The sequence below is a fragment of the Rhinichthys klamathensis genome, unplaced genomic scaffold (genome assembly GCF_029890125.1).
Source record: "Rhinichthys klamathensis goyatoka isolate OS25496 unplaced genomic scaffold, OSU_Roscu_1.1 h1tg000236l_1, whole genome shotgun sequence".
In the NCBI taxonomy this organism is placed as follows: Eukaryota; Metazoa; Chordata; class Actinopteri; order Cypriniformes; family Leuciscidae; genus Rhinichthys; species Rhinichthys klamathensis.
The window spans coordinates 4,101,927-4,129,649 of NW_026606759.1; the positions used below are offsets into that span (position 1 = coordinate 4,101,927).

Sequence of the window (27,723 nt, forward strand, 5' to 3'; positions counted from 1 at the left end):
CATATGATGCTGTAACATCTCTTTTGGACCACACATTTTTGGGTTCTGGGTACCATGGACAATTTCTACACAAGCCCAAAGCTCCTAAAGGACTTGTTTGCAATGAAGGTTGGTGCATGTGGGACTTAAAGGGACAACAGGAAGGACTGCCCTCGTAATGCAGCTAATGCACTCTCAAAAAGATCTGCCAGGGGATCCATCAGGTGGATTCGGGATGGACCTCTTGTATTTGTGAAGTAGATGGACACACGAGAGGTATCTGTCTGTTCTACCATCCATCCTGCTTATACGGGAGACACTGCACAGAGGAGGGTGAAAACACAGGATACATGGAGGACAAAGACATTTCCATGTCCTGCACCTGTGACTGTATACAACAAACACATGGGGGGCGTTGACCTGTCCGATCAGCTGTTACAGTACTACTCTGCACAGCACAAAACAATGAAGTGGTACAGAAAGATCTTTCTACACTTCTTGGACATTGCTGCCACCAATGCTTTCCTTATCCACAAAGAGTTATGTGGTAACATGACCCATAAAGAGTTCATGGAACAGCTTATTGCAGAGCTCTGTGGTGTGTCACAGAAAGTAGCACCAAAACAATGCAGTAGTGACCATATACCCATTCCAGGAGCTGAGCTGACCTCCGATGCAAAGGATATTTCCACAGTTGGCCGCAAGAGCGGTGTGCTTTGCAAAGCACAGCTTGGTAAAAGGCAGGACACACCTTGGAAATGCCAGGCATGCAATGTTCACTTGTGTCTTCAGTTGAACAGGAACAGTTTTCAAAAATGGCACAAAGACATGTAACTGTATTCTTGTGTGCTGTGAACTGTTCACTTCAAAGTTTATAAAGATTTTGTGCTAATACTATGTGAGCGAGTAGGCTATACACATAGGTGGATGAGTGGGCTCATACAAACCATCCATCTTCAGTAAGACTCTCGTCTCTCTCTATGTGCACTGAACACTTAAATGCACAGGGTCAATGCAGCTAGCTATCAGGAGATTTTGGAGCACTTCATGCTTCCATCTGCTGAAAAGCTTTATGGAGATGAAGATTTCATTTTTCAGCACGACCTGGCACCTGCTCACAGTGCCAAAACCACTGGTAAATGGTTTACTGACCATGGTATTACTGTGCTCAATTGGCCTGCCAGCTCTCCTGACCTGAACCCCATAGAGAATCTGTGGGATATTGTGAAGAGAAAGTTGAGAGACGCAAGACCCAACACTCTGGATGAGCTTAAGGCCGCTATCGAAGCATCCTGGGCCTCCATAACACCTCAGCAGTGCCACAGGCTGATTGCCTCCATGCCACGCCGCATTGAAGCAGTCATTTCTGCAAAAGGATTCCCGACCAAGTATTGACTATTGAGTGCATAACTGAACATAATTATTTAAAGGTTGACTTTTTTTTGTATTAAAAACACTTGTTTTATTGGTCGGATGAAATATGCTAATTTTTTGAGACAGGAATTTTGGGTTTTCATGAGCTGTATGCCAAAATCATCAGTATTAAAACAATAAAAGACCTGAAATATTTCAGTTGGTGTGCAATGAATCTAAAATATATGAAAGTTTAATTTTTATCATTACATTATGGAAAATAATTAACTTTATCACAATATGCTAATTTTTTTAGAAGGACCTGTACATATGCACACATATACATACACGCATACATACACTACCGTTCAAAAGTTTAGGGTCAGTGAGAATTTTATTTTTATTTTTTGGAGGAAAGAAATTAATACTTTTATTTATCAAGGACAGTAAAGATATTTATAATGTTACAAAAGATTCTATTTCAAACAAATGCTGTTCTTTTGAACTTCCTATTCATCAAAGAATCCTAAAAAAAAAAACAAAAAAAAACTGTACAACTGACAGACCAACAACTGTTTCAACATTGATAATAATAATAAATGTTTCTTGAGCATCAAATCCTCATATTATACTGATTTGTGAAGGATCATTTGACACTGAAGACACTGACACTGGTGATGCTGAAAATTCAGCTTTGATCACAGGAATAAATTACACTTTACTATATATTCACACAGAAAACAGCTGATTTACACTGGAATAATATTTAATACTATAACTGATTTTTGTTGTATTTTTAATCAAATAAGCGCTGCCATGGTTAGCAGAAGAGAATTCTTTTAAAAGTATTTAAAATCGTACCGACCCCAAACTTTTGAACGGTAGTGTACACATGCATACCCACATACACATCATTGTGACCACTGACAAGTATTTATTTATCTAACCTCAATTATGTACTTGTTCAAGCAGCAAAAAAATACAACCAAAAATAACAAAGCAAACAAAGAAAAACAACAAACAATGAAGCACTCCTACTTTCACTACAGTGCTTCTTGATACCTCTTGAAGATAATTTCCCTGTACATTATTTTAAATAGGAGTATGTTTGAGCATTGCTTTAGTTTATCATTTAGTTTATTCCACAATTTTACCCTGCAAATTTATAAACAATCATTTCCTTGTTGTTCTAAATCTATTATTCTTAATTTCCCCTTCCTCTTAAATTGTACTCTCCCTCCCTCTCAGAAAACATCTTTTGTATATTCCCAGGCAATAGGCTATTTCTTGCTTTGAACATGAATACTGCAATTTGGTATTCGATTAGATCTTGAATTTTTAGCAATTTAGACTGCAAAAATAATGAATGTGTGTGATCCCGAAATCCAACGTTGTGAATGATTCTCATGGCTCTTTTTTGCATTATAACTAGTGGCTGTAGTGAATGTAGATAAGTGCTTCCCCAAACGTCTACACAATAATTCAAATAAGGTAACAATAGTGAACAGTACAAAATGCGAAGTGATTTAAGCTCCAGTATGTGTTTAGCTCTTGCTAGGACTGCAATAGTTTTGGACAGTTTGGTTTTGATGTATTTTATGTGAGGCTTCCAGCAAATCTTCTCATCTATGATCACTCCAAGGAATTTATTTTCATGTACTCTTTCTATGTTAACACCCTCTATCTGTATCTGTGCTTGATAATTTGACTTACAGTTTCCGAATACCATGAATGTAGTTTTACTCAAATTTATTGATAACCTATTTATGTCAAACCATTGTTTTATTTTCTTGAATTCTGAAGTGATTAATTCCAAGAGTTGCTGTAAGCTGTCCCCTGAACCAAATATGTTTGTATCATCAGCAAATAATACAAAATTCAATACTTCAGATACTTTACAAATATCATTGATGTATAATAAAAACAACTTTGGTCCCAACACTGACCCCTGGGGGACACCACAAGTCATGCCCAGACATTCTGACGAATAATCTCACATCTTCACAAATTGTTGTCTCTCTCTCAGATAACTACTTACCCAGTTTAGAACTACCCCCCTGACCCCAATTCGTTCCAGTTTCCTGATTAATATTTCATGATTTATTGTATCAAATGCTTTTTTTAGATCAATGAATACCCCAACTGCATATTTCTTTTTGTCTGTGGAGTTTGTGATTTCTTCAATGAGTTCTGTTAGTGCTAGTGATGTTGAACAATTTTTTCTAAATCCATATTGGCTGTCAGTGAGTAGTTTATTTGTATCGATGAATATCTCTAATCTGTTGTTAAATAGTTTTTCTAAATTTTTTGAAAATTGTGGCAGTAGAGAGACAGGCCTGTAATTTGTGAAGTGGTGTTTATTTCCAGTTTTGTATAGAGGAATGACTTTTGCTATTTTCATTTTTGTTGGAAATTGACTGGTTAGAAATGATAAATTGCAGATAGTCGTTAGTGGTTTGGCGATCCCCTCTATTACTTTTTGTATCATTTTTATATCTATTCCATCATGATCAGTGGATGGTTTGTTTTTGCATCCTTTAACAATATCTATTATTTCTTTTTCATCAACTGCTGTCAGAAATATTGAACTGGGATTTCTTTCTATTAAGTAATTATATCTACTTTCTAATGTTTGTGGAACTGGGATTTGTTTAGCTAAGTTTGGTCCCACGTTTGCAAAAAAATTATTGAAGTCATTAACCACATCCTCCATGTTATTGATATTTTTATCATTATCAATAAAGTAATGGGGATAAGTAGCCTGTCTAGTATTATTTTTAATGATATTATTTAAAATGTTCCACATACCTTTAATATTGTTTTTATTATTATCTAATAGTTTTGTGTAATATTCTTTCTTACAAGTTCTCATAATACTGGTTAACTTATTCTTATATTTTTTATATCTATTTTCGGTCTCTATAGTTCTGTGTTTTATGAATTCTCTATAAAGTGTATTTTTCTTTTTACAGTTTTGTAATCCCTTGGAAATCCACAGTCTATCATTTTGTTTTTGTTTCCTGCTATATATTTTAATTGGGCAATTTTTATCATATAATAATTTAAATATTCTTAAGAATTCTTCATATGCTTTGTCAACATCTTTTTCATTATTAATAAACTCCCAGTCTTGTGCTAGCAGATCAACTTTAAATGCCTCCATTGTTTCTTCTGTTCTGACCCTTTTGGAAATTGGTTTATTCGCATGTCTGTTTAAAGTGTAGTTACTGTCATACACTGTAAAAATTGGTAGGTGGTCACTGATATCGTTTATCAGTAATCCACTCACTGTAGTGTTTTGTATGCTATTTGTAAATATATTATCTATTAGTGTTGCACAATGAGAAGTTATTCGGCTGGGTCTGGTAATTTGTGGATAGAGGCCTAGACTAAACACGGTGTTGATAAAATCCTCAGTCATTTTATGGTTATTTGGGTTTAACAAATCGATATTGAAGTCCCCACAGATGAACATGACTTTTTGGCTAGTTTTTGTAAATGTCTCTTCTATCCAGTCCTTAAATATGTCAATATTCGAACCTGGTGACCTGTATATGCAACTTACAATAATATTTTTCTTTTTTTCCATACATATTTCTATTGTGACACATTCCAGTAAATTATCCACCACCATTGACATTTTCTTCCACCACCTTATAATTTAAATCCTTGTCCACATACAGTGTCACACCACCCCCGCTCTTATTTACTCTGTTAATAGAAGACATTTCATATCCTTCAATTTCAAAATCTGATCCCTTTTCACTATTTATCCAAGTTTCTGTTATTGCAATTATGTTAAAGTTCTGTTTTAATTGATTTAGATAGTGTTTTATACTGTGAAAGTTGGCATACAGACATCTGCTGTTAAAGTGGATAATGGATAATTGCTGTTCAGTCTTGATTGAACTGTTAAACTGTTCATCATTGTAATAGTGGCAGTTATTGTTGATGTTAGCAAGGAAGTTGTTCACAGGATCAATGTCATTTTCCATGTCCTGTGAGTGGTGTTCAGTGTACTGAAAGGTGTTTAGTTCTAGGCTTAATGTGATCATTAAGTCTCCTCACATTCATTCTCTATAGTTCCCTCTGTCACATTCCTCATTGATATTCCCAGGGGAGGGTCTTTGTCTCTTCAGGTGTGAATCACTGCATTATTAATGATGTGTCATGCCTCCTCGCATACAGCCATTCTGACACTAAAAGTGTGTTACAAAAGTTAAATGGCTATATTGTTTTGTATGAGTGAGTGCTCAGGACAATTTTCACATCATTTTGAAGAAAAAACTCTAGGCTACAAGATGCAGCTCTGAAAAGTCTTGTGAACCAATGTTTACTATGTGTTATATGATCTTATTTCAGTGACTTGACATTTAGTTGTTTTTTTAAAACACGTATAAACGTTATTTTCTCATAAATACAAACATACATGATGCTCACATATTACTGTAGCCCTGTTTGTGCTGAATACAGTGTAATCCGACATTAGCCATTAATATGTTTTAAAGCGACTGAAAAAAGCAGAAATTCAAGGCATGTCAAAACTTATCCAGGGCCCCAAAACCCCCTCAGACCCCAGAGGGTTAAAGTGAACACTCATTCCCAGTCAGAAGCCAGAGATGTACATAAGGTATTGTTTTTTTTCTCTCTCTAAAAATTAAATGGTTATGGACATATATTCAGAGTTTTAACTAAATGCACATTTAAAAGAGGGAGAAATATTAACGTGGTATTCATGCAAGTCACTGCTGTAACCTATGGATTTATTTGCCCACTATAATTACCCAGTGGTTGAAAATGTGCCATCATACCTGAATTTCTTCAGGCATCATCTAATAATGGTATCATTAGCCATCTTTTGCTTGAGTACCTCGTTCATAATGTGAGCTTGTTTTTATTTCATGTTTTCAGTTGACAGTTGTCAGTGATCAGTCAGTGTTAATTGAATCAAGGGTCTGTGCATCCACTGAAGGACTGGAAAAGGTATGTCTGTAGCTATGTTTCCATCCACACGTTTTTATCCGCATTAAGTGATATCGAATGAAAAATGCCTTATAGAAACAGTATAATTCGATTGAAATTCATGAATATCGAGTCAAATGAAATGCGTTCGGTCTCATCGGATTTTATCTTATTCGATATACGGCTTATGCGATAAACGCTGATGGAAACGTTATTTGCCGAATAAAAAATGAATTGCGATTTAAGTTTTAGGTCATTTTATGGTTGCAACCCGCCACAAATCATAGAAGTTTTAGTTCATTTCCGCCCAGTATTTCCGCTCTGTTTGTGCCTCTTATATACGGTCTATGGTTGGCAATGAGACATTTTAATTGTTTATCAATAAACAAGTGTTTTCTGTGTCGGCTGCAAAGATGAAGTTGACGATACTGACTTGCGATCTTCGCAGTAGTGAACGCGCCGGAGAGAAATGCACATTTCCTACGGATTACATAGTTTTATTTTGTTTTGGATGGTTCTGTTTAGAACCAGCTTTCTGTAGATAATATATATATTTCACATTTTTAGACATGTTTTTTTATTTTAAATTTTCTTTACTTCCAGGTGACTCCTGAGAAGGACAGATTATCATTGGAAGATCAAGACTGTGTTGAGAAGGATGTTGAGATGGTAGTTAAAAGACCATTGCATCATTTTAGAAAATACAAGTTTGTTGTAGTGTATCTTCACCACATTAGCCTTCTTTTTTCATTGTTTTCAGATGCCTCCTGTCAAAGAGTACTTGTTAAATGAGGAGCAGAGCATTTGTGCACCTACTGAAGGAGTCAAGGAGGTATTTACATGTTTTAGTTAAACTATTTACACAGTGTTTCCCATTAATTGCCTTTACTCTGCTGGCCCAACACAGCAGGGTCCCCGCGGGTCCTTAAAAAGTCTTAAAACGTCGCAAGGCAAGGCAAGGCAAGTTTATTTATATAGCACATTTCATACACAATGGTAATTCAAAGTGCTTTACATAGAAGAAATTAAAAAATCAAAAGAAATAACAATAATTAAAACAGTTTAGAATAATTTTTTTTTTAAAATATATACAGTATAATACAGTACAAACAGTCAGACGAACAGTGGCACAGTGCTCATTCAGTAAATGCATAGCTAAACAGATGTGTTTTGAGTCTGGATTTTAATGTAACTACTGTAGGAGCACATCTGATCTCCTCTGGAAGCTGGTTCCAGCTGCGGCTGGCTTAATAGCTAAAAGCAGACTCTCCTTGCTTAGAGTGAACCCTTGGTATTTCTAGCTGATGTGATCCTAATGATCTGAGTGATCTGTTTATCGGTTTATATTCAGTGAGCATATCTGCAATGTATTTGGGTCCTAGGTCATTAAATGATTTATATACCAGTAATAATACTTTAAAATCAATCCTAAATGTAACTGGGAGCCAGTGTAGAGACCTGAGGACTGGTGTGATATGTTCATATTTTCTGGTTCTGCTCAGAATCCTGGCAGCAGCGTTCTGTATGAGCTGCAACTGTCTTATGGTCTTTTTAGGAAGGCCAGTGAGGAGTCCATTACAATAATCCACCCTGCTGGTGATAAAAGCATGCACAAGTTTCTCGAAGTTTTGACTGGAAACAAAGCATCTAATTCTTGCAATATTTTTCAGGTGATAGTATGCTGATTTAGTTATTGCTTTGACATGACTACTGAAACTAAGGTCTGACTCTAGAGACACACCAAGATTCCTGACTTGATTTTTAGTTGTTAGACCCCTAGCGTCAAGGTATGCATTCACCTTGAGAACGTCATCTTTGTTTCCAAACGCAATAACTTCAGTTTTGTCTTTGTTTAACCTGTTAAGCTTCAAGCCCATTTTTGAAAAATCCCCAGATATGGCATTCCCAAACTGAAACAGATACAGTTCATGAACCCTTTGTACTAAAAGCACAAGTAAGATCTCATTTGAAAGCTGACACCTGGAAGTTTATTGTAAATGTAGAATTAATTATTATCATAATGAAAAAAATAGTTATAAATAGCTTCAAAGTTTTGTAAAGTTATTATACATTTATTTTTATGAAACATCTTCATGAAAATAAAATTGAAGTTGGCATTGTAGCAATCTAGAAATGCACTGCAGCTAAAGCCACATGTCTGGCCATGTTATATTTAAAATTTGAAGATGATAAGTCTAAAACTCTGTATTTAGTTCAATGTTTTTCAAGATCATGTCATATGACTTTATTTTGATTAGACTGGTGTTTATTGTTTTCTTATAAGCATCTATTCAGTCTATTGCCTCTATTGTTTTGTGATGCAAAAACGAGCCCCATTCAGTCTCAGTCTCCCCTGCACATATTCACACCTCTCCAGCCAGTTTATTGCTCTAAATATGCTTTTCTTTTGTCTGCATTATAATCACTAACGACTAGCAATTCACACTGTTTCAATCCCTCATTTATTTTATAAAAGTTCTCACTTCACAGTGAAACTGTATCAAATGCCCTTTTTGAAAAACGAAACATTTCAGTAAGCATTCTTATTTAGAAAAAAATCATAAAAATTACACCGAAGTAAGGTAGCAGGTGCTCAGTACTAGCTAGCATGTTAGCTTAGCACACCATCAATACACGACAATTTATGAGAATAAAACTATGTTTGTTCTCCAAACTTACTTTATAGCGCAAGTCGAGTGTTTTAAATAACTTTCTGTAATCTGATTTGGCTTCAGATAAAAAAATCAGATAGAAAATATATTATTTTATTGTATTCTGCACAATTTGAAAGTCTATCTCGATTAGCATTACATTATACATATAATCAATTATTATGAAAATACCTGACATGACTCGAAGAACACAGGTAAATCAAATATCATTGCAATCATGTTTATTGTCTTCAAAACATCTTTATCTGCACTTTACAGCGATCTCGGATAGCTTTGTTGTGGCAGGACTTCCTGAATGTCACATGATTATGGCTCTTCTTCATGTGATCCATATATTATGGACTTCTGTTCAAACAGCGCCCTCACTTTCAGGATGAATTGATAACACAGTACAGAGTATACAGCGCTCAAAATGATTACATCGACGCATTTGGGTATAAATTCAATAAATATTATTCCTGTCTATAGAAGTCTAATGTAAAGCTATGAGAATCTATCAATATTTCTCCAAATCTGCACATGTTTGAGCTAAAAGCCCTGAGGGACGTTGTTTTGTCAAGCGCTGTCATGACGATCGCACGGGAGTTTTTTTCTGAATGAGACCGGCTGAGGCTCATAATTCATATTAAAGGTAACGACTCATTTTTTAATTTCATAACTCCTGACACAAATTAAGACATAACTGTCACTATAAGTTTCTCAGAATACAATAGTGGTCAAATACTGAATCTTGAGTCTTATATCTTTTTAATGATGTATAGTTTGTCAAGGTATAACATTAAATCTGATAGTATATTTGAACTAAATAAATAAAAAAACGCTTCAGTGCGCCGACGCTCTGGAGACGGTTAAGAGGTTAACTGAAGAAAGTTTTGGCACATCCAACCGTTTACTTCATCAATGCATTGGCACAGGGAGTCAATGGGGCTGTAGTCGTTAGGCGATAGGGCTAAGTAGAGCTGTGTGTCGTCTGCATAGCTGTGGTAAGAGATTCGGTTCTTTCTCATTATTTGGCTCATTGGGAGCATATACAGGTTGAATAGGAGTGGTGCAAGAATTGAGCCTTGGGGGACTCCGCAAGTCATGGATGTCCACTCAGACTTATGGTCTCCTATACTCACATAATAACCTCTCCCTTCTAAGTTCTAAAAAATTTGGAAGAAACCGTACAGCACCTTAAAACATCAACCTGCGCCCTTGACGCACTTCCCACATCTTTTTTCAAAAGTGTGTTAAACAGCTTAGAAGCAGATCTCCTAGAAGTGGTAAATGCCTCACTTCTCTCTGGGAGTTTTCCAAACTCCCTGAAAACTGCAGTTGTCAAGCCCCTCCTGAAAAAGAGCAATCTGGATAAGACCATCTTGAGCAATTATAGACCGATCTCAAATCTTCCTTTCATAGGCAAGATCATTGAAAAAGTTGTCTTCAATCAGCTGAACAAATTCTTAATCTCGAATGGATACTTTGACAATTTTCAATCTGGTTTCCGATAGCATCACAGCACAGAGACAGCTCTCATAAAGATAATAAACGATATTCGCTTAAATACTGATTCAGGGAAATTATCAGTGCTGGTACTACTCGACCTCAGTGCTGCATTTGACACTGTTGATCACGACATACTTCTTGACAGGCTGGAAAACTGGGTGGGGCTTTCTGGGATAGTCCTAAAATGGTTCAGGTCATACTTAGAAGGGAGAGGTTATTATGTGAGTATAGGAGACCATAAGTCTGAGTGGACATCCATGACTTGCGGAGTCCCTCAAGGCTCAATTCTTGCACCACTCCTGTTCAACCTGTATATGCTCCCAATGAGCCAAATAATGAGAAAGAACAAAATTGCTTACCACAGCTATGCAGACGACACACAGCTCTACTTAGCCCTATCGCCTAACGACTACAGCCCCATTGACTCCCTGTGCCAATGCATTGATGAAGTCAACAGTTGGATGTGCCAAAACTTTCTTCAGTTAAACAAAGACAAAACTGAAGTTATTGCGTTTGGAAACAAAGATGAAGTTCTCAAGGTGAATGCATACCTTGACGCTAGGGGTCTAACAACTAAAAATCAAGTCAGGAATCTTGGTGTGTCTCTAGAGTCAGACCTTAGTTTCAGTAGTCATGTCAAAGCAATAACTAAATCAGCATACTATCATCTGAAAAATATTGCAAGAATTAGATGCTTTGTTTCCAATCAACACTTAGAGAAACTTGTGCATGCTTTCATCACCAGCAGGGTGGATTATTGTAATGGACTCCTCACTGGCCTTCCTAAAAAGACCATAAGACAGTTGCAGCTCATACAAAACGCTGCTGCCAGGATTCTGAGCAGAACCAGAAAATATGACCATATCACACCAGTCCTCAGGTCTTTACACTGGCTCCCAGTTACATTTAGGATCGATTTTAAAGTATTATTACTGGTATATAAATCATTCAATGGGCTAGGACCTCAATATATTGCAGATATGCTCACTGAATATAAACCTAACAGATCACTCAGATCATTAGGATCACATCAGCTAGAAATACCAAGGGTTCGCTCTAAGCATGGAGAGTCTGCTTTTAGCTATTATGCCAGCCGCAGCTGGAACCAGCTTCCAGAGGAGATCAGATGTGCTCCTACAGTAGTCACTTTCAAATCCAGACTCAAAACACATCTGTTTAGCTATGCATTTACTGAATGAGCACTGTGCCACTGTCCGTCTGACTGTTTTTACTGTACTGGTTTTGTCTTTGTTTGTTTTCTAATTTCTAATTTATTTATTTACTTATTTTTATAATCTCTGGAAGAGATTTTGAAGGAGAGCGGGAGAGTCTTCACTCCGATGAGGCGAGTGAAGGAGTAAGTTATACTGCTGTATAAGAAGTCGCTGAGAGCGTCGTTAAGGGTAACGGCAGCAGACAGCGCACACGAAGCGTGCTCTGTGGGGGCCCCGCTGGGCATTACTGGTGTAGCACCACCCCAGCAGAGGACGTCCCTGGGCTAGAGGTGGGGGCGTCTGTGGGGGCCCCGCTGGGCATTACTGGTGTAGCACCACCCCAGCAGAGCACGTCCCTGGGCTAGAGGTCCAGTGGCACCGTAAACCGGCTCAATCTCTTCCATCTCAGATAGGGGTGGACCAGTACTACTTTATTTGATTTTTTATTCTAAACTGTTTTAATTATTCTTATTTGTTTTGATTATTTTAATTTCTTCTATGTAAAGCACTTTGAATTGCCATTGTGTATGAAATGTGCTATATAAATAAACTTGCCTTGCCTTGCCTTGCCTTGCCTAAGTATGACCTGAACCATTTTAGGACTGTCCCAGAAAGCCCCACCCAGTTTTCCAGCCTGTCAAGAAGTATGTCGTGATCGACAGTGTCAAAATAAATTAGATTTAAAAAATGTAAGACCATAAAAAGTCTTATTTTTACTTATGAAAGGTTTGAAATTTCCGATGGCAATTTGACGTAGACATATCTAAATAGCGTACTTTAGTATTTATTATTCTTTCTTTGTGGATTTGCTCGTTCACGTGACATTTCGCGTCACATTCGGCATTCGCGGCAGCATTACGTCTAACTCCTGCACGCGAAACAGGCAGCAGGAGAGAAGGAGAAGCAAGTTGGTAAATGTCAGTTTAATTGTAAGTTCATTCTTTAGTGGTGTGCGATGTGTATTGTCTATTATGATATTGTAATCATTGTTTTACTTTTAACTATGTATGAGGGCGCACTGCGAGCTTACATCGCGTTTGTCTCTCATGCTTGCTCTCACTGCGTGATGTGTCAGTGCAGTTATAGGTAGGCTCTAAATTAGTTTTTGTATTAGGCATATATATGTCATGTGATATGTGCTGATGTGATATTGTATGATAACATAATATGATATATATATATATATATAGCAATAGGGCTGTTTTCCCGTGCACAATAGCAAATATTATATTTATTTTATATAACAGTTAAATGAACATTTGTGAGTTACATTTTATAAACAATATCAATTTTGTTTGTTTTCCCTTTATTTCGCTGACGAGAATTTCAAAATGAAACCGTAGCAGAGTCTCAATGCAACAAACAGCGCTTATTTTTTTGACTGAAATCTGCGTTTTGAACGAATCATTTTAACGATTCAATGAACAATCACTTGTCTTCCTGAATGAATCAGCCGTTTGAACAAATCGGTTGAATGAATGACTCCCTAAAGTGACTTGCCACCACCTACTGGCGGTTTTACTTTCACATTTAAAGTAGCCTACCCTTTAATTAAAATGTTGCAATTAGAAATCAGTTCATATTTAAATATTGAATAAAAAAAAACGATCTCATAGCTTTATTTATGCAATTGTAAATGGAGTGTAAATATATTAATGGCAGTTCTGATGCCGCTTCTGTGTCTCCTCTGCACTGCAAATATGGATTTTGATTTAATTATGTAATTTAACTGGTAACAGTGGTATTGTGTTGTTATTCTAATATAATTTAATTTGAATGTTAGAATTTGACATAAAAGCTAGGGCTGGGTAAAAATATCGATTCATCAATGCATTGCAATTATTTGTTTCTCAATTCAATATCGATTCGTCAAATCCTATGAATCGATTCAGCCCACCGGCCAGTGGCGGCGCTGTGGGCAACACTCTAGTGCAGGCATGAAAACGGGTCAGGGGTGAAAAAGGTGAGAAGGATATTACCCCTCTAGGGGGGTCCGGGGGCATGCCCCCCCGTAAGAAAATTTTAAATATTCCATATTTTAAAGCATCAATCTGATGCATTTTGAGATGCCTTTTTTGCCAACCTGGGGAGAGCTGGAGAAACTTAACTTCAGCCATGAGTCAAAAATATTATGGCCTCCGTAGCGTTAGCTAATAATTTTCCACCGGAGCTTTAGCTAGCTGGCTAATGTTGCGTTCTCCCCTGCTGTGTTTAACGACTCAATTCATCAAGCTAAGCCTATGTCAAATGAGCTCCTGGGTAACTTAGATATAGCCTACCAGAAAAGTATCGACCGATTCCGATCCGATACCAGCGCAGTTTAAAAAAAAAAATCAAGTAGAATTTCTATAACTGTGTGTTGAACTGATAATCACTCTTTTGTGTGTTAAATACAATCTACTTAATACAGACAACTTCATTATAAAGAAAAACAACAAATAAAAAAAAAATATGATCATAACCTATGACAAAAATTATATTATAAACTAGATTAGTGGACTCAGTAAAATTTAGTCTAGAAAAACAATATTTGTATAAAATCAGAACATTAAGTGAAAAAAACATTATTTAGTGGGGAACAAATAAGAGGCAATAAGTGTAGCACTAAATCTGGTAAAACGTTACACATTGCTCTTTGTATTGTTGTAAAATACATTAATGAAAAACAAGATAAAAATCAAAAAGATCAATTATTTTATATAGTCTACTATAAAATTAAGAAAATGTTTAACAGCTGTTTAATGAGGTAGCAACATATTATTAATAGCCTTTTTTGTTCTGTTCTGTCCTATCCATCATCTTTCATTGCGCAAAAGTATAATGATATGATTATAAAAGGCTCCAATACAGTGCTGCACAAAGCGCTTATGCGCATCCCGAGCGCAGAATGATGCGCTTGAAGCAACACGGAGTCACAGCGCGCAGCTCTTCGAGTCCGCATTGAAAAGTTCAAAGCACAAAGGAAATACATATCGTTGCATGGTGTATTATACCGTATCTATCTATGCAATAGTTAATTGAGTCTTTTCTTTTAACAGTATTAAATTTCAGTTACTGTGCGCGTGAAGAACAATGATAGTGACACACGGTAGACACACGGTAGAAAGGAACATGATTAAAGTACAGCAATACAGTCCAGCAAGATAGTCATTTTATGCGAAACCATAGAGCTTTATCTACAGATCAAGTATAATAATAGTAACATTTAATCATCTTGGAGAGAGTTTCATTGTTGCCGAACGCGACGCGCTGTTTGAACGCTGAATGGAGAATGACTGCCAGCCGCAGCGGAGGGAAAAGTTTACGTGAACTTGAATTGAATGACTTAAATATTAATTTCTATCTCACATTATAGTATAGTATGGCTTCATATATAGTATATAGTATTACCATGGTACCAGCACACAAACACAATCAGTAAAATATCATCTAATTATTATCAACAAAACTTTAAAAATATCGAGACATATTTTTGTCAACATTGCGCACCCCTAATGTAAGGTATTAATTTTGATTTCTTCGGGTCTTAAAAAGCCTTAAATTTGACTTTAAAAAGTGTGCAGAAACCCTGCACAGTCTAATCTGTCCTGCCCCAGTTTGAACCGAATGAACCAAAAAATATTTTTACACTTTTAATAATAACATAAAATGTATTTGACATTGTGTTCTGTGCCATTGCTTAGGCAAAGAATCTGTCAAATGAACTAAAGTCGAAAGCATGATTTGGCTTAGTGCCCATATCAAATTGTGAAAGATTGAAATTAAGTAAATAGTCTATTGCGCTCCTGTTTCAAAGTGAAGAGCATGCAGCCTTTTTTTATAAGCTCTTTTCAGTAATATTAGACAATGTCTAAATAAGGATTTGTGTAACACATATCAACCAATACCATTTAAGCAATGTAATGTAAATGTTCTTTAATGATTGCAAGTGGTCTTTTTCTAATGATATGACCACAGCTTCCCTTTCACCCAAAAAAAATGAAAAGATAAATGATCAATGTAGCTCATAATGTAGTTTTACATGTGTGTTTTAGAATATTCCCTTTCTACTATTTCACATTCACAATTGTTTTTCTTCACAGGTCTGTAAGCATGACGTGGTCAATTCAGCAATATCAAGCATGGACCGATGTGCTGAATGTGTGGGACCTGTTGCTGCACTGAAGTGGAATGGCCTGAGATGTAAATGTAAGTATAATGTCTATTTTAAAGTATCACATATCTTTAACTCTCTGGGGTCGGCAATCACGCCGGCGTGATCTGCTCGCTTTTTTTCTTATCAGTGCAAAAGAGACTCAAATTACTCTGTTGATTTTGATCTTACATATAAGTGTTCTACATCATTAGATCCTGTTAAGTTTCTATTTTTTTTGTGGATACTCACAATAAAAACAAAGTGTTGTGCTTTTCGTCAAATAAAGAAAAATAAGCATTATGCCCGTTCTGCGTTCTCTCTGTCAGTGAAGTTCATTCTGAAACACGTCCGAAAAAATAACTGTAACTCTGTCAATACTTGTCACAGAGATACGAGAGATTTCTCTTTATGAAGCTGAAATTTTCTTCTTTTAAATGAAGTCATTTTTTTTTTTTTTTTTATATTTCCAGTTTATGTAATCCGTTTGAAACCAAGGAGAGGTACAGTTTTTTCGTTCTCCCTTCATTATCTGTAATTAGCTGAGACCAGGGTTCTAAATTAACACCCGCCAACCCGCCAAATGCGGGTTAAAATTCATTTTGGCGGGTGTTAATAAAAACTTACTAGCCAGTTTGGCCGGTGATGCATAAGGCTCTGTTCTCGGTCATTTATCCCCTGGCCGTACTTCCTACATTTCCCATGAACACTGTGCCGTAATGCTACGTGATGACGTTTCATACGCCCATTGGCTGCGCGCAGTTAGCAGTGAAACCAGCGCGAGAAATGATCATGGAAACGAACGGAGCGTCCGTCCACCAGAAAACACAAGGAAGATGAAGAACGAATGGAGCCAGAGCAGGGAGCATAGACTGAAAGAGGAGGGAGCTAGTAAAGTAAAGTAAAAAGTTAAGATTAAACTAAATGCGGAGGTGGTTGGGACAGACTTCTGGGTTTAAATTTAAATGTCGTTTAACGAGAGATACGTTATTTTTTTAAGTTTAAGGTTTTTGTCATTATTTCTGAACAAGCTTATACATTAGGCAATATACACAACAAGCTTACTATATATCTTAAGGTTTTCTTTTAGTTGAAAACATTAAACAATATGTGTAAACAAAAAATATAAACAGCAAAAGCATTTAAGCTCAAGCAGCGCGAACGGGGAAAAAACGCTAAAAAAAGCAGACTGCGCAGTTATCGTACAGAACGTACATACTCGAGTAAGCATGATTATCGTGTTTATATTGTTTCACGTTCATGTTGAGAAAAACAATAATATCCACATGCTCGAGTGAGAAAACGCGCTGCGCTGACACAGACGTTGCAGAGACACGTGTGTGTGTGCAAAGTGAAGTAACAGCACTTTGCGTTCCCTTTCGAGAGGTTCCTCTTATTGCGTAATAGCTTTACGCTATGGGAAAACTCCTTTTCTCAAGAAATATTGAAGTCTTTATGTAAAACGCATTGCAGCTGCACAGCATACAGCAATGAGCGAGGCAGCTCGGTCATTGGCTGTGCTGCGGCAACTTGCACGAACCAATGACGGGGCGACTCTGAACCCGCTTCCAATGAGCGTGCTTCGAGCCCGCCAAGATGGGCGTGGCCAAGGGCTATATATTGGGCGCCCCGTCGTCTGAGTTCTTTAGATTTAATCTCCTTCAGCAAAGAACCTTCTCTTCGCTGGATCCTCCGGATTTGTTGGAGTCTTTTCGCCGCCGCCGTCGACAAGCCTACAGCAGGACTGCTTCGAGGACGCCGGCGCCTTCAGCCGCCTTCGATCGCCCTTCTGCTAAGCCATCCGGCGCGCACCATCTATATCCTTTTTCAAAGCTATCAGTGTTCGCCCCCGCGACACTTTTCTAAAAGAGACAAATTTCACAAGGCGTTGTTTCAAATGCCTTCCTGCGCCTCGTGTCGAGGCCCTCTTCAGGACGGGGATCGTCACATCATCTGCGCCCGCTGCTTGGGACCGGACCACGCAGAGGCTGCCCTTACTCGAGGCAGATGTCCCGAGTGTGACGCCCTGGGCCTCACCGAGCTGCGCGCTCGCTTCGCCGTTTTCACCGCGAAAGAGCCCACCTCTTCCGTGCTGCCATCTCCTCTAGTCGAGCCGCGTAAGAAAAAACGCCGCTCACAGAGGCCGCCGGAGCACGCGGTTTGCAGTGATGTCACGCCGGGCCAATCCCCGCGTGCTTCACCACCACCCGAAGACTCCCCGCCGCCAGTCCAGTTCACACAGGCGGACCAGCACCCCTCCAGCGGAGCGATGGGGCTCGTCTCGTTTGGCGCGTCAGGGGATGACGATGACAAGGATGACAGTTTTTCCTGTGATGCTGCATCCGACGATTGGCCGGGCTTGTCCTTCGACCCCGCGCCATCGACATTAGCGGGCACGAGCGCGGGCTCCAGCATGGACTCTGAGATCGTCCGCATTCTCTCTAAGGCCGTGGAAGACCTCGGGCTCGATTGGTCTTCCCCGGAAGAACCCGCCCGTAGCCGACTGGACGAGTGGTTCCTGCAGGGGCGCCGACAGGCCCCTCGACAAAGACCCTCCCCCTTCTTCCCGAAAGTTCACGACGAACTCACGAAGTCGTGGAAAGCCCCGCACTCCGCTCGCCTGAAGCCTTCTTTTTCTTTGTCGCTCTCCTCTGTGGACGGCGCGAAAGAAAGAGGCTATGAGGGGACTCCGCCCCTCGAGGAGGCTGTGGCCAATCATCTGTGTCCACCCTCCAACGCTGGATGGAAAGCTAAAGCTTCTCATCCCTCGAAGCCTTGCCGATCTACTTCAGCTCTCGCCGGTCGCGCATACGCCGCCGCCGGCCAAGCTGCATCAGCGCTTCACTCTATGGCTGTCCTCCAGGTATTTCAAGCCAAACTTCTCCGCAGTAAGGACGAGTCTGGACCCGATCCTGAGGCATTTAAGGACCTACGCAGCGCCACCGACATAGCGCTGCGAGCTACAAAAGCCACCGCCCAATCCATCGGCCGTGCTATGGCTAACCTGACTGTCCTTGAGCGCCATCTGTGGCTGACGCTAACAGAGATGAAGGATGCAGATAAGTCGTCATTTCTCGACGTGCCTATCTCCCAAAGCGGCCTGTTTGGACCAGCGGTGAAGGAGTTCGCCGAGCGCTTCACCGAAGCCCGTAAGAACTCACAGGCTATGCGTCACTTCCTGCCCAAGCGATCTAGCTCATCGCAGAGCCGCCAACGGCCGCCTCAGCAGCAGCGAGCTAAGACGGCGCCCCCCGTTTCTCAGCCCAAACCTGAAACGGATTTTCGACGCCACTCGCGCTCCGCCAACAGGAAGCAACCGCCCGAGCGACGGGGACCTCGGCCCAGAATTGTGCTGAACCCAGAGCCTCGTAAGTCCTCCTAGCTACAGGGAGGAAAAGGGAGAGCGCGTGTCTCGCAAGAGCCGGACCGTTCTCTCCAAAACGTTTAAAGCATTACCCAGTCCCCTCACAGGCGGCTGGAAATGTCTATACAGCAGCCAATGTGCCAGCCACACAGCTCGCCCACCTGCAAACAAACGCCGTTTTTACGGCGACACACAGAAATCACATAAAGAGCTATTTTCTACCTGTGTCATTAAAGGGTCACGTGTCCACACCAAAGTGCGCATTCCCACATATCAAAACTGTAAACTCAGTGCCAAATGTTTTCCCAGCTCAGGCTGGACGCCCCATAAATGTAGATTGTGTGCCAACTGTCACGTATGCACCACTACACACAAGCACTGTTCCCACAGTTATAAACACTTCCCCAGTAAAAGCGGGAAGTTGTATAAGGGTAGCGCGTGTGCCCGCTGTTATGCACGCACCCCATCTCACAAACACTGTTTATATGGCCAAAAACCTCCCGCCACGAGCGGTAAGTTTTTTGAAAGTGGCGCGCGTGCCTACCACAGTCTATGCACCCCCACCCATAAGCACTATACACACAGTGTTAAACATTTCCCCATCTCTGTGAGCATTACAGCGAGCGTGCCTGTAATCTCACACGCACCCCTGCACTCGGCATTCAACAGAGCTGCTCAGCGCGCGCCCGCGCCGCTGACAGCTGTGAGCTCGGTATTAACACAGAACGATTCGCTGGCGGGAGCCATACGTCACTGTGACACGCCCCCGGCCAGCATTCAGCCCATATCTGTGCGAGCGAAAGCTTGGGAAAATATCCCCGACATGCCGAAATGGGTTTTGAACATAATAAAACACGGTTACTCGCTCCAATTCGCTCGCAGACCGCCCCGCTTCACAGCAGTGGTAGAGACGAAAGTGAGAAAAGATGTTTCACATGTTCTACGCACCGAGATGCTCAAACTGATAGAGAAAGGCGCTATAGAAACAGTGCCCCCCTCTATGAGCGAGGCAGGTTTTTACAGCCGCTATTTTCTCGTTCCGAAAAAGGATGGCGGTCTCCGCCCCATTCTAGATCTCAGACATCTGAACAAAGCTTTAATGATTCGCTCGTTCAGAATGTTAACAACCAAGCATATCCTCACGCAAGTTCGCCCGGGGGATTGGTTTCTGTCAGTGGATCTGAAGGACGCTTACTTTCACATTCCAATAGTGCCTCATCACAGGCCATTTCTGAGATTCGCTTTCGAGGGACAGTCATACCAGTACACAGTACTACCATTCGGCCTGTCACTGGCACCCCGTACATTTACGAAATGTATGGATGCAGCACTTTCCCCCCTGAGACAGCGGGGAGTGCGAATACTAAATTATCTCGACGATTGGCTAATACTAGCACAATCAGAGAGCCAGTTAGTGACACACAGGTCTTGGGTTATCAGTCATCTAGAGTGCCTGGGTCTAAAAATCAATTTTGCAAAGAGCATGCTGCCCCATGGCCGATTCCACTGAGGCTAGATCTCCTCAGGCAGGCCAACGGGATGATCCTCCATCCCCGCCCCGATCTGTGGGCCCTCCATGCGTGGCCCCTCAACGGATTCCCGGGAACCTCCCCAGTGGAGTGTTGAGAACCATTACTGAGGCGCGAGCGCCCTCTACGAGGCGCTTATATGCCCAGAAATGGAAGGTGTTCAGTGACTGGTGTAAACCCAGGAACCTGAACCCTGAGACATGCGAAGTGCCGAGTGTGCTCGTTTTCTTACAAGAGCTGTTGGAGGCAGGCCGCACCCCCTCCACGCTCAAAGTATATGTGGCTGCCATAGCAGCATCACATGAGCCGGTCGAAGGACGCACACTAGGGAAAAACTACCTAGTTGTTCGTTTCCTGAGGGGCGCCAGGAGGATGAATCCCCCACGCCCCCCCTCGGTGCCGATTTGGGACCTGGCCACGGTCCTGGACGCACTTAAGCATGCCCCGTTCGAACCCCTCCGAACTGTGCACCTTAAACAGCTGTCGCTCAAAACTGCTCTCTTGCTGGCTCTCGCCTCGGTCAAGAGTGGGCGACCTGCACGCGCTGTCATCAAGCGCTACCTGCCTGGAGTTTGGACCTAACGACAGCAGGGTTGTCCTCAGGCCAAAACACGGGTATATTCCTAAGGTGCTCTCTACTCCTTTCAGAGCACAGGTGGTATCTTTGGCCGCCAGCAGACGAAAGTGACGCTAATTTACTCTGCCCGGTCAGGGCACTCAGAGTATATTTGGAACGTTCTGCCCTGTTCAGACAGACAGAGCAGTTGTTCGTATGCTTTGGCGGCCGCACTAAAGGTCTGGCTGTGTCAAAGCAAAGAATATCGCGCTGGATAGTTGATGCTATAGCGCTGGCTTATGAAGGCAAGGGCCTTCAGTGCCCCTTGGGCATCAGAGCTCACTCTACGAGAGGCATGGCTTCCTCGTGGGCGTGGTCGAGTGGGATACCCATTCAAGATATTTGTGCGGCTGCAGGCTGGGCCTCACCGTCCACATTTATCAGGTTTTATAACCTACAGGTCCCCTCATTGCACTCTAACATACTGTCGGTCTAACTATGCATAGGCTGAGGTGTGTACATGCTGAGCATTGTCTCCCCCCTCATAAAATCCGTCTTTGACTGATGTACAGGAATTTTCATACATGACAGTACATGAAAATGTGCTTGTGTGTGTGTCTCTGGACGCCCATCGGGCCGTTCCAAGTTGTCCTTTTATAAAGCCTGCCTTCGGCTGGCTCGTTGGATAATTACTTTGCTCGAAGGCTCAGACATCTGCCTCCGGCTTAATAGAGCGAAGTCAGCACGCACGGCGTTTTACATGGCGTTCCCATAGCGTAAAGCTATTACGCAATAAGAGGAACCTCTCGAAAGGGAACGACTCGGTTACTAACGTAACCTCGGTTCCCTGAGAGGAGGGAACGAGTATTGCGTAATCTGCCGTGCTTGTGCTTGGTCAGTTTGCTTCAGTCGATTGAACCTAAAGAACTCAGACGACGGGGCGCCCAATATATAGCCCTTGGCCACGCCCATCTTGGCGGGCTCTGATGCGCGTGGGCGCGAAGCACGCTCATTGGAAGCGGGTTCAGAGTCGCCCCGTCATTGGTTCGTGCAAGTTGCCGCAGCACAGCCAATGACCGAGCTGCCTCGCTCATTGCTGTATGCTGTGCAGCTGCAATGCGTTTTACATAAAGACTTCAATATTTCTCGAGAAAAGGAGTTTTCCCATAGCGTAAAGCTATTACGCAATACTCGTTCCCTCCTCTCAGGGAACCGAGGTTACGTTAGTAACCGAGTCGTTTTCTGTTCTTAAACCTGTATCCCTCAACGAAACTTAAAGGAAGCATATGTCTCAAAATCATTTTGCTACCAGAAGATATCATCTCGGACCATGATTCCCTTGGGGTACAGCTGCTGTCCTGCAGTCGTTAATGCAGTGATGGACAGCTGCTTCCTCAGTCGACTGGTGTTTCTTTGTATTTCATGTGATTTCTCATAGGCCTATATATTGTGGTGGTGATATTATGATAACTCAGTTTAATTAATAATTGATTTAAAAGTAATTACATTTTGTAATAGGCTATAATTTTCATCTAAGTAATTCCAAACATCGTGAGGCAGACAACGACATTATGTGATCAAATACAATCCACTTGTTAAACACGCTCCACTCAGTGCATTTAATTATAACTGGAAAAAAAAAGAAGAAAATTTTTTGAATTACAGATCGAAAATTTGAATATTCGTGCACATCCCAAATAGATAGATAGATAGATAGATAGATAGATAGATAGATACCAAACTTGAAATGAAATGTTTGCACTTTCTGTCTTGTATTGTACTTTATATGTGTTTTTCATGCCAACAATGTTAATACAATGACCAAATGCATTCAGTGGCACTCATAATTTCTCTTATTTTCACCGGAAAAAAATTTGGCTAGTGGAAATTCTGATTGGCTGGTAACTTTAGAAAGTTACCAGCCACATTGGCTGGTGATCAAAAAAGTTAATTTAGAACCCTGGCTGAGACCGCCACGCCCCTAGAGCTTTTCACATGGTAAATAGGCGATTTATGCATCGCACACGCGGCACGCCCCCCGATCAATGCCATAACAACACGAAGTAACTTTCTTCATCAGAATCACTGATAGTTCATCGCGTTTTGAGGATGGCACCACGCTACTCCTTCAAAGGATTATGGACAGCGGGGACGAATTCACATTTTCCTCAGAGGAATTTGAAACTTGGACGACGAACGGCTGCATTTTGAAGAACGAACGGCTGCATTTTGAAGAACGAATTGACCCCGCCGAGGATACAAGCTCTGAGTAAGTTGTTTAGTGTTTGTAATTCCTTTTCTGATCATAGAGCTCAAATGAATTTTCAGACTATATTTTGCCTAGTTTTGGCTAGGTAGCTTTTGACATAGGAAATATTACCTCACAATATCCCTAAAATTCGTGTAGGCTTATACGCTTGTGTAAACTTTTTGAACAACTGCTTAGGTTATAATGATTTAGTGAAATATATCGATCCGCATATTTTGTGTGAGTACTTCAGTGGTCTAGTGGTAGATATTTTGCCAAGCGTCTCAGAGGTTACGGGTTCGAATCCGCCCTTCGGTATAGTTTTTTTTTTCTCTCATCAAAACTGAATATGTTCATCAGTGGTTACAGTCTATGTCAAGCACACACATATATAGGACACACGTTTGTGTGCATTTTATTATGTGATTTCACCGGAATGAATAGTGTCCGCAACGGAGATAGATTGAAGAGCGCGTCCGAGTGAAGACTGCGCGCGCGCCGCCACAAGAGACTGGATCCATGACACTGATAGCAGCGGACACTAGCGCTCAGCTTGAGTTCAAAAACAAAACATTTTAGCACTAGATCTCTTAGTTATGAGCGGACTAAATGAATGCTCTGCTAGTTAACTGGAGATGTTTTATTTGTATTCGGTACATCCGTTCATTGAGTGTATCAGTAAATGCGTGCGGTCTATATGGGCCATAAACAGATACTCGCGGTGATGCGGTCTACCCATCAATAGATGTTTTCTCCGTCCATCAACAGATACATTGTGCATCTATAACCATTAATTGTCCAGCAGTTTACTTTGGATAATGTGCTAACAGTTTTTTTGTTTATTTTTTTAGGAATGTGGCTGCAGTGCTATCGAGAATCATATTGAGTAAGCGCATAGATGTAATATTTTACAGATGTAATGTAGCCTAATTGTGTTTTTTTAAATCAATGTTGGAAACAGTTGTGCTGCTTAATTTTTTTTAACCTGTGATAGTTTTTTTTAGGATTCTTTGAATGCATTTTATTTTATATAAAAAAAAAAACAAGTTTGGTCTTTTTTTTTTTTTTTTTTTTTTGTTAAGTGATATGAATGACTTTAAGTCTTTATGTTCTTAGGAAAGATTTCTATTTTGAATAAATGCTGTTCTTTTTAACTTTTTATTCATCAGTGAATAAAATCATCATTCATTCAAAATCATCATCATTCATCATTCTTAGTTCAGGCTGCCTCACAGCACCTTGGGCCATTAGCCATTGGGGGAGTGTCTTTAGTCTTCCCAGGTGTAAATCACATTAATATTCATGGCCATTCACACTACCACGCATACAGCAGTGATGACCAAAAACTGACGTAAGAAATTAAATTTGTCATATTGTTGTTTGTGAAAGAGTGGGCAGAATGATTTTCACTTCATTTTGAAGTAAAAATTCTAGCCTACAAGAATAGTAACTCAAAAGTCTTGTGGAGAACTATTCAGTATGTGTTAAATGGCCTTATTGCGGTGACATTTTTTTTCCCAAAACGTACTAACCACGCATAATATTTCTTTTCTATAAAATGCAAACATGTACATCCATTTTGGTCACATAATATTGTAGCAGAGTTTGTGCTGAATACAGCAAATTTATATGTTGGCAAATGGTATGTTTTAAGTAGCTGAAATATGCACAAATGTCAGGGCATGTCAAAACATCTCAAGGGCCCCAAAAACACCTCAGACCCCAGAGGGTTAATTCATTTAAGTATCATTCATTTAAGATTTAAGATCAAAATTGAAGAACTGTTGCAGGTTATTATCAGATTATTGGTTAGGCTAGTAGTTATAACTGTGGTATAAAAGTACTTAAAATGTGCTTAAAGTAATGCATGTAAAGCAAAGTTACATTTAAACACACACCTCTTTATTTTTTATTCTATTTTCCTGATCTTAAAATAATATCCTATCTGTTACCAAAAACTGTATATGATCCAAACCTTTGTGAGTTTTGCGATCTATTACACCACTAAAAACCATTAATAAGAAAAAGAGGGTAATGGTAAATTAACATGAGATTCTATACCTAAATACAATGCAAATGTTAACAGCTGAAATTGTCCTGATACATGATTTATATCATAGTGTGCTCCAGTTTTTGGCACAAGTCCTGTTATTCAAAGTTTCACAAATGGACTAGAAAACAGTCATCACTGGTAGGAGCATGTTTGTTTCTATATTGTTTGCTCCTCAGTTTTATGAATTAACTTTCTATTATTGCTGTAAATTAATCATAAGTATATTTACAATAGGAAGTAAGTTCAGAGGAAGACGAGCAGTCAGATGAGGAATACATACCACAGTCTGAGTCAGACAATCAGTCAGACAGTTCAGTTGAACTGACAACAAGACCAGCAAGATCTGATCAAGCTAAACTCCTCTCAGATATACAGGGAGCTGCATCCTCTAAGTTTAGTGAACCCCTGAGATCTGATGTAACCCCCCTGAATTTATCTGAGGACAAAGGGAAAACAATCTTAAAGGCCAGGGAAGCAGCATGTGTGTATGAAGAGTCTGGCTTGCTATGTCATGAGGAACAGTTGACTGATGTTGAGAGAGACATTGAATCAGAGACAGTTGAATGCCACCTTCCCAGAAAACAAGGTTCAGAGGTATGCAGATCAACAGAGGTTATGTCATCACCCTGATCACACAACAGAGAGGACAGTACTGAGAAGCTTTTGAGTGCAAAAAGGGCAGCAACGTTGAGAGAGGAAGGTACAGAAAGCAGTATGTCTGAAGCAGATCAGTGTGAGCAATCAGCAAAGATTTCCTGTTCAACAAATAATAAGAACTATTGTTACATCTGCGGGAAACATCAGTCCAAGTTAGCACGCCATTTGAAAACTCATATGTCTGATGTTGAAGTTGGGCAGGCTTTGTCACTCCCTGTGCACTCCAAAGAACGTAAAGCAATGCTGGAAAAACTCAGGAACAAGGGCAACTATCAGCATAACACAGACGTTTTACAGTGTGGAGAGGGGGCCCTTAAAATAAAACGCACACCAAAAAAAGAACGTGATTTAAAGCATTTTGTGCATTGCATGCACTGCAAAGGGATGTTTGTACAGAGAGATCTATGGCTTCATTTGAAAAGATGTTCCTCAAAACCAGCGTCTGACAGTGAAAACCAAGGGAGAACCAGGGTTTTGGGTCTGGCAACTATGGCAGAGTCTTCATTCAGTCAGCTGATATCTCAAGGAGTTTGGAAACTCTTTGGAACCAGGATGACATTTCTGCTGTTGTCAAAAATGACCTGAGTATTCTTCAGCTTGCACAGTCTTTCTTTAACAAACATGGACATGACCCTACCAAATTTGAGTACATTCGTCAAAAACTCAGATAAATTGGAAGATTGTTGTTGACTTTGCGTAGAGAGTTTTCTATAAACAGTCTTGAAGAAGCTGTGAAACCTGCCAATTTTCACAGACTCATTGGAGCGGTCCAGAGGGTGTCTGGCTATGACGACGAGAGTCACTGCTATCAATGTCCAAGCCTTGCACTGAAATTGGGGCATTCTTTGAATAAGATTTGTGAAATCATTCATTGCAGAGCACTGATGTCCGAGGACAAGGAACTGATCGGAACAGGGAACAGAGACCTTTAAAAAGCTCTACTCCTCAAAGTGGTCCGAGATGATCTCGCAGAGTGCTTTAGTTACACTGAATGAGACGAAATTTAACAAGCCTTTAACACTGCCTTTCACTCAGGACGTAAAGTGCCTTCATCGGTTCCTTAAGACTGCATACACGGCATTGCAGAAACTAAAAGAGACTGGGTCACCTCAAAGCTACACCAAAGCAATGCTCACCAAAATCATTGTTTTCAACCGCAGACGTGCAGGAGAGGTCTCTAAAATGCCATTCAAAGGCTTCAAAGAAAGGGACAGCACTTCTTTCCATGATGATGTTGCCATGGGCCTGAGCAACTTTGAACAGAAACTGTGGAGCCATTTTAGTCGCGTTGAGATCAGGGGGAAAAGGGGAAGAAAGGTTGCGGTTCTTCTCTCATCTGATATGGTTGATGCCCTGACACTGCTGGTCAGCAAGAGAAGTGAATGTGGAGTACTGGACACTAATGAATTCTTGTTTGCCAGACCCAACTCCCAGAGTCACAGACTCTTAGAGTCTATGCAAGTGAATGTGGAGCTAAAAATCCAGAATTTCTAAGATCAACTTCTCTGTGCAAACA

General features: G+C 40.3%; 1 protein-coding gene across 1 annotated transcript; it reads left to right on the forward strand.

Moving 5' to 3' along the window:
- Positions 1–384: 384 nt before the first annotated feature.
- Positions 385–26,743, forward strand: LOC130099793 (uncharacterized). The gene is made up of 7 exons (XM_056265600.1): positions 385–712; positions 5,886–5,962; positions 6,244–6,315; positions 6,898–6,963; positions 7,055–7,126; positions 15,751–15,856; positions 25,618–26,743. The coding sequence occupies exons 1-7, from the start codon at positions 385–387 to the stop codon at positions 25,737–25,739; spliced, it is 843 nt and encodes a 280-aa protein (XP_056121575.1). The 3' UTR covers positions 25,740–26,743.
- The last annotated feature ends 980 nt before the right edge of the window (positions 26,744–27,723 follow it).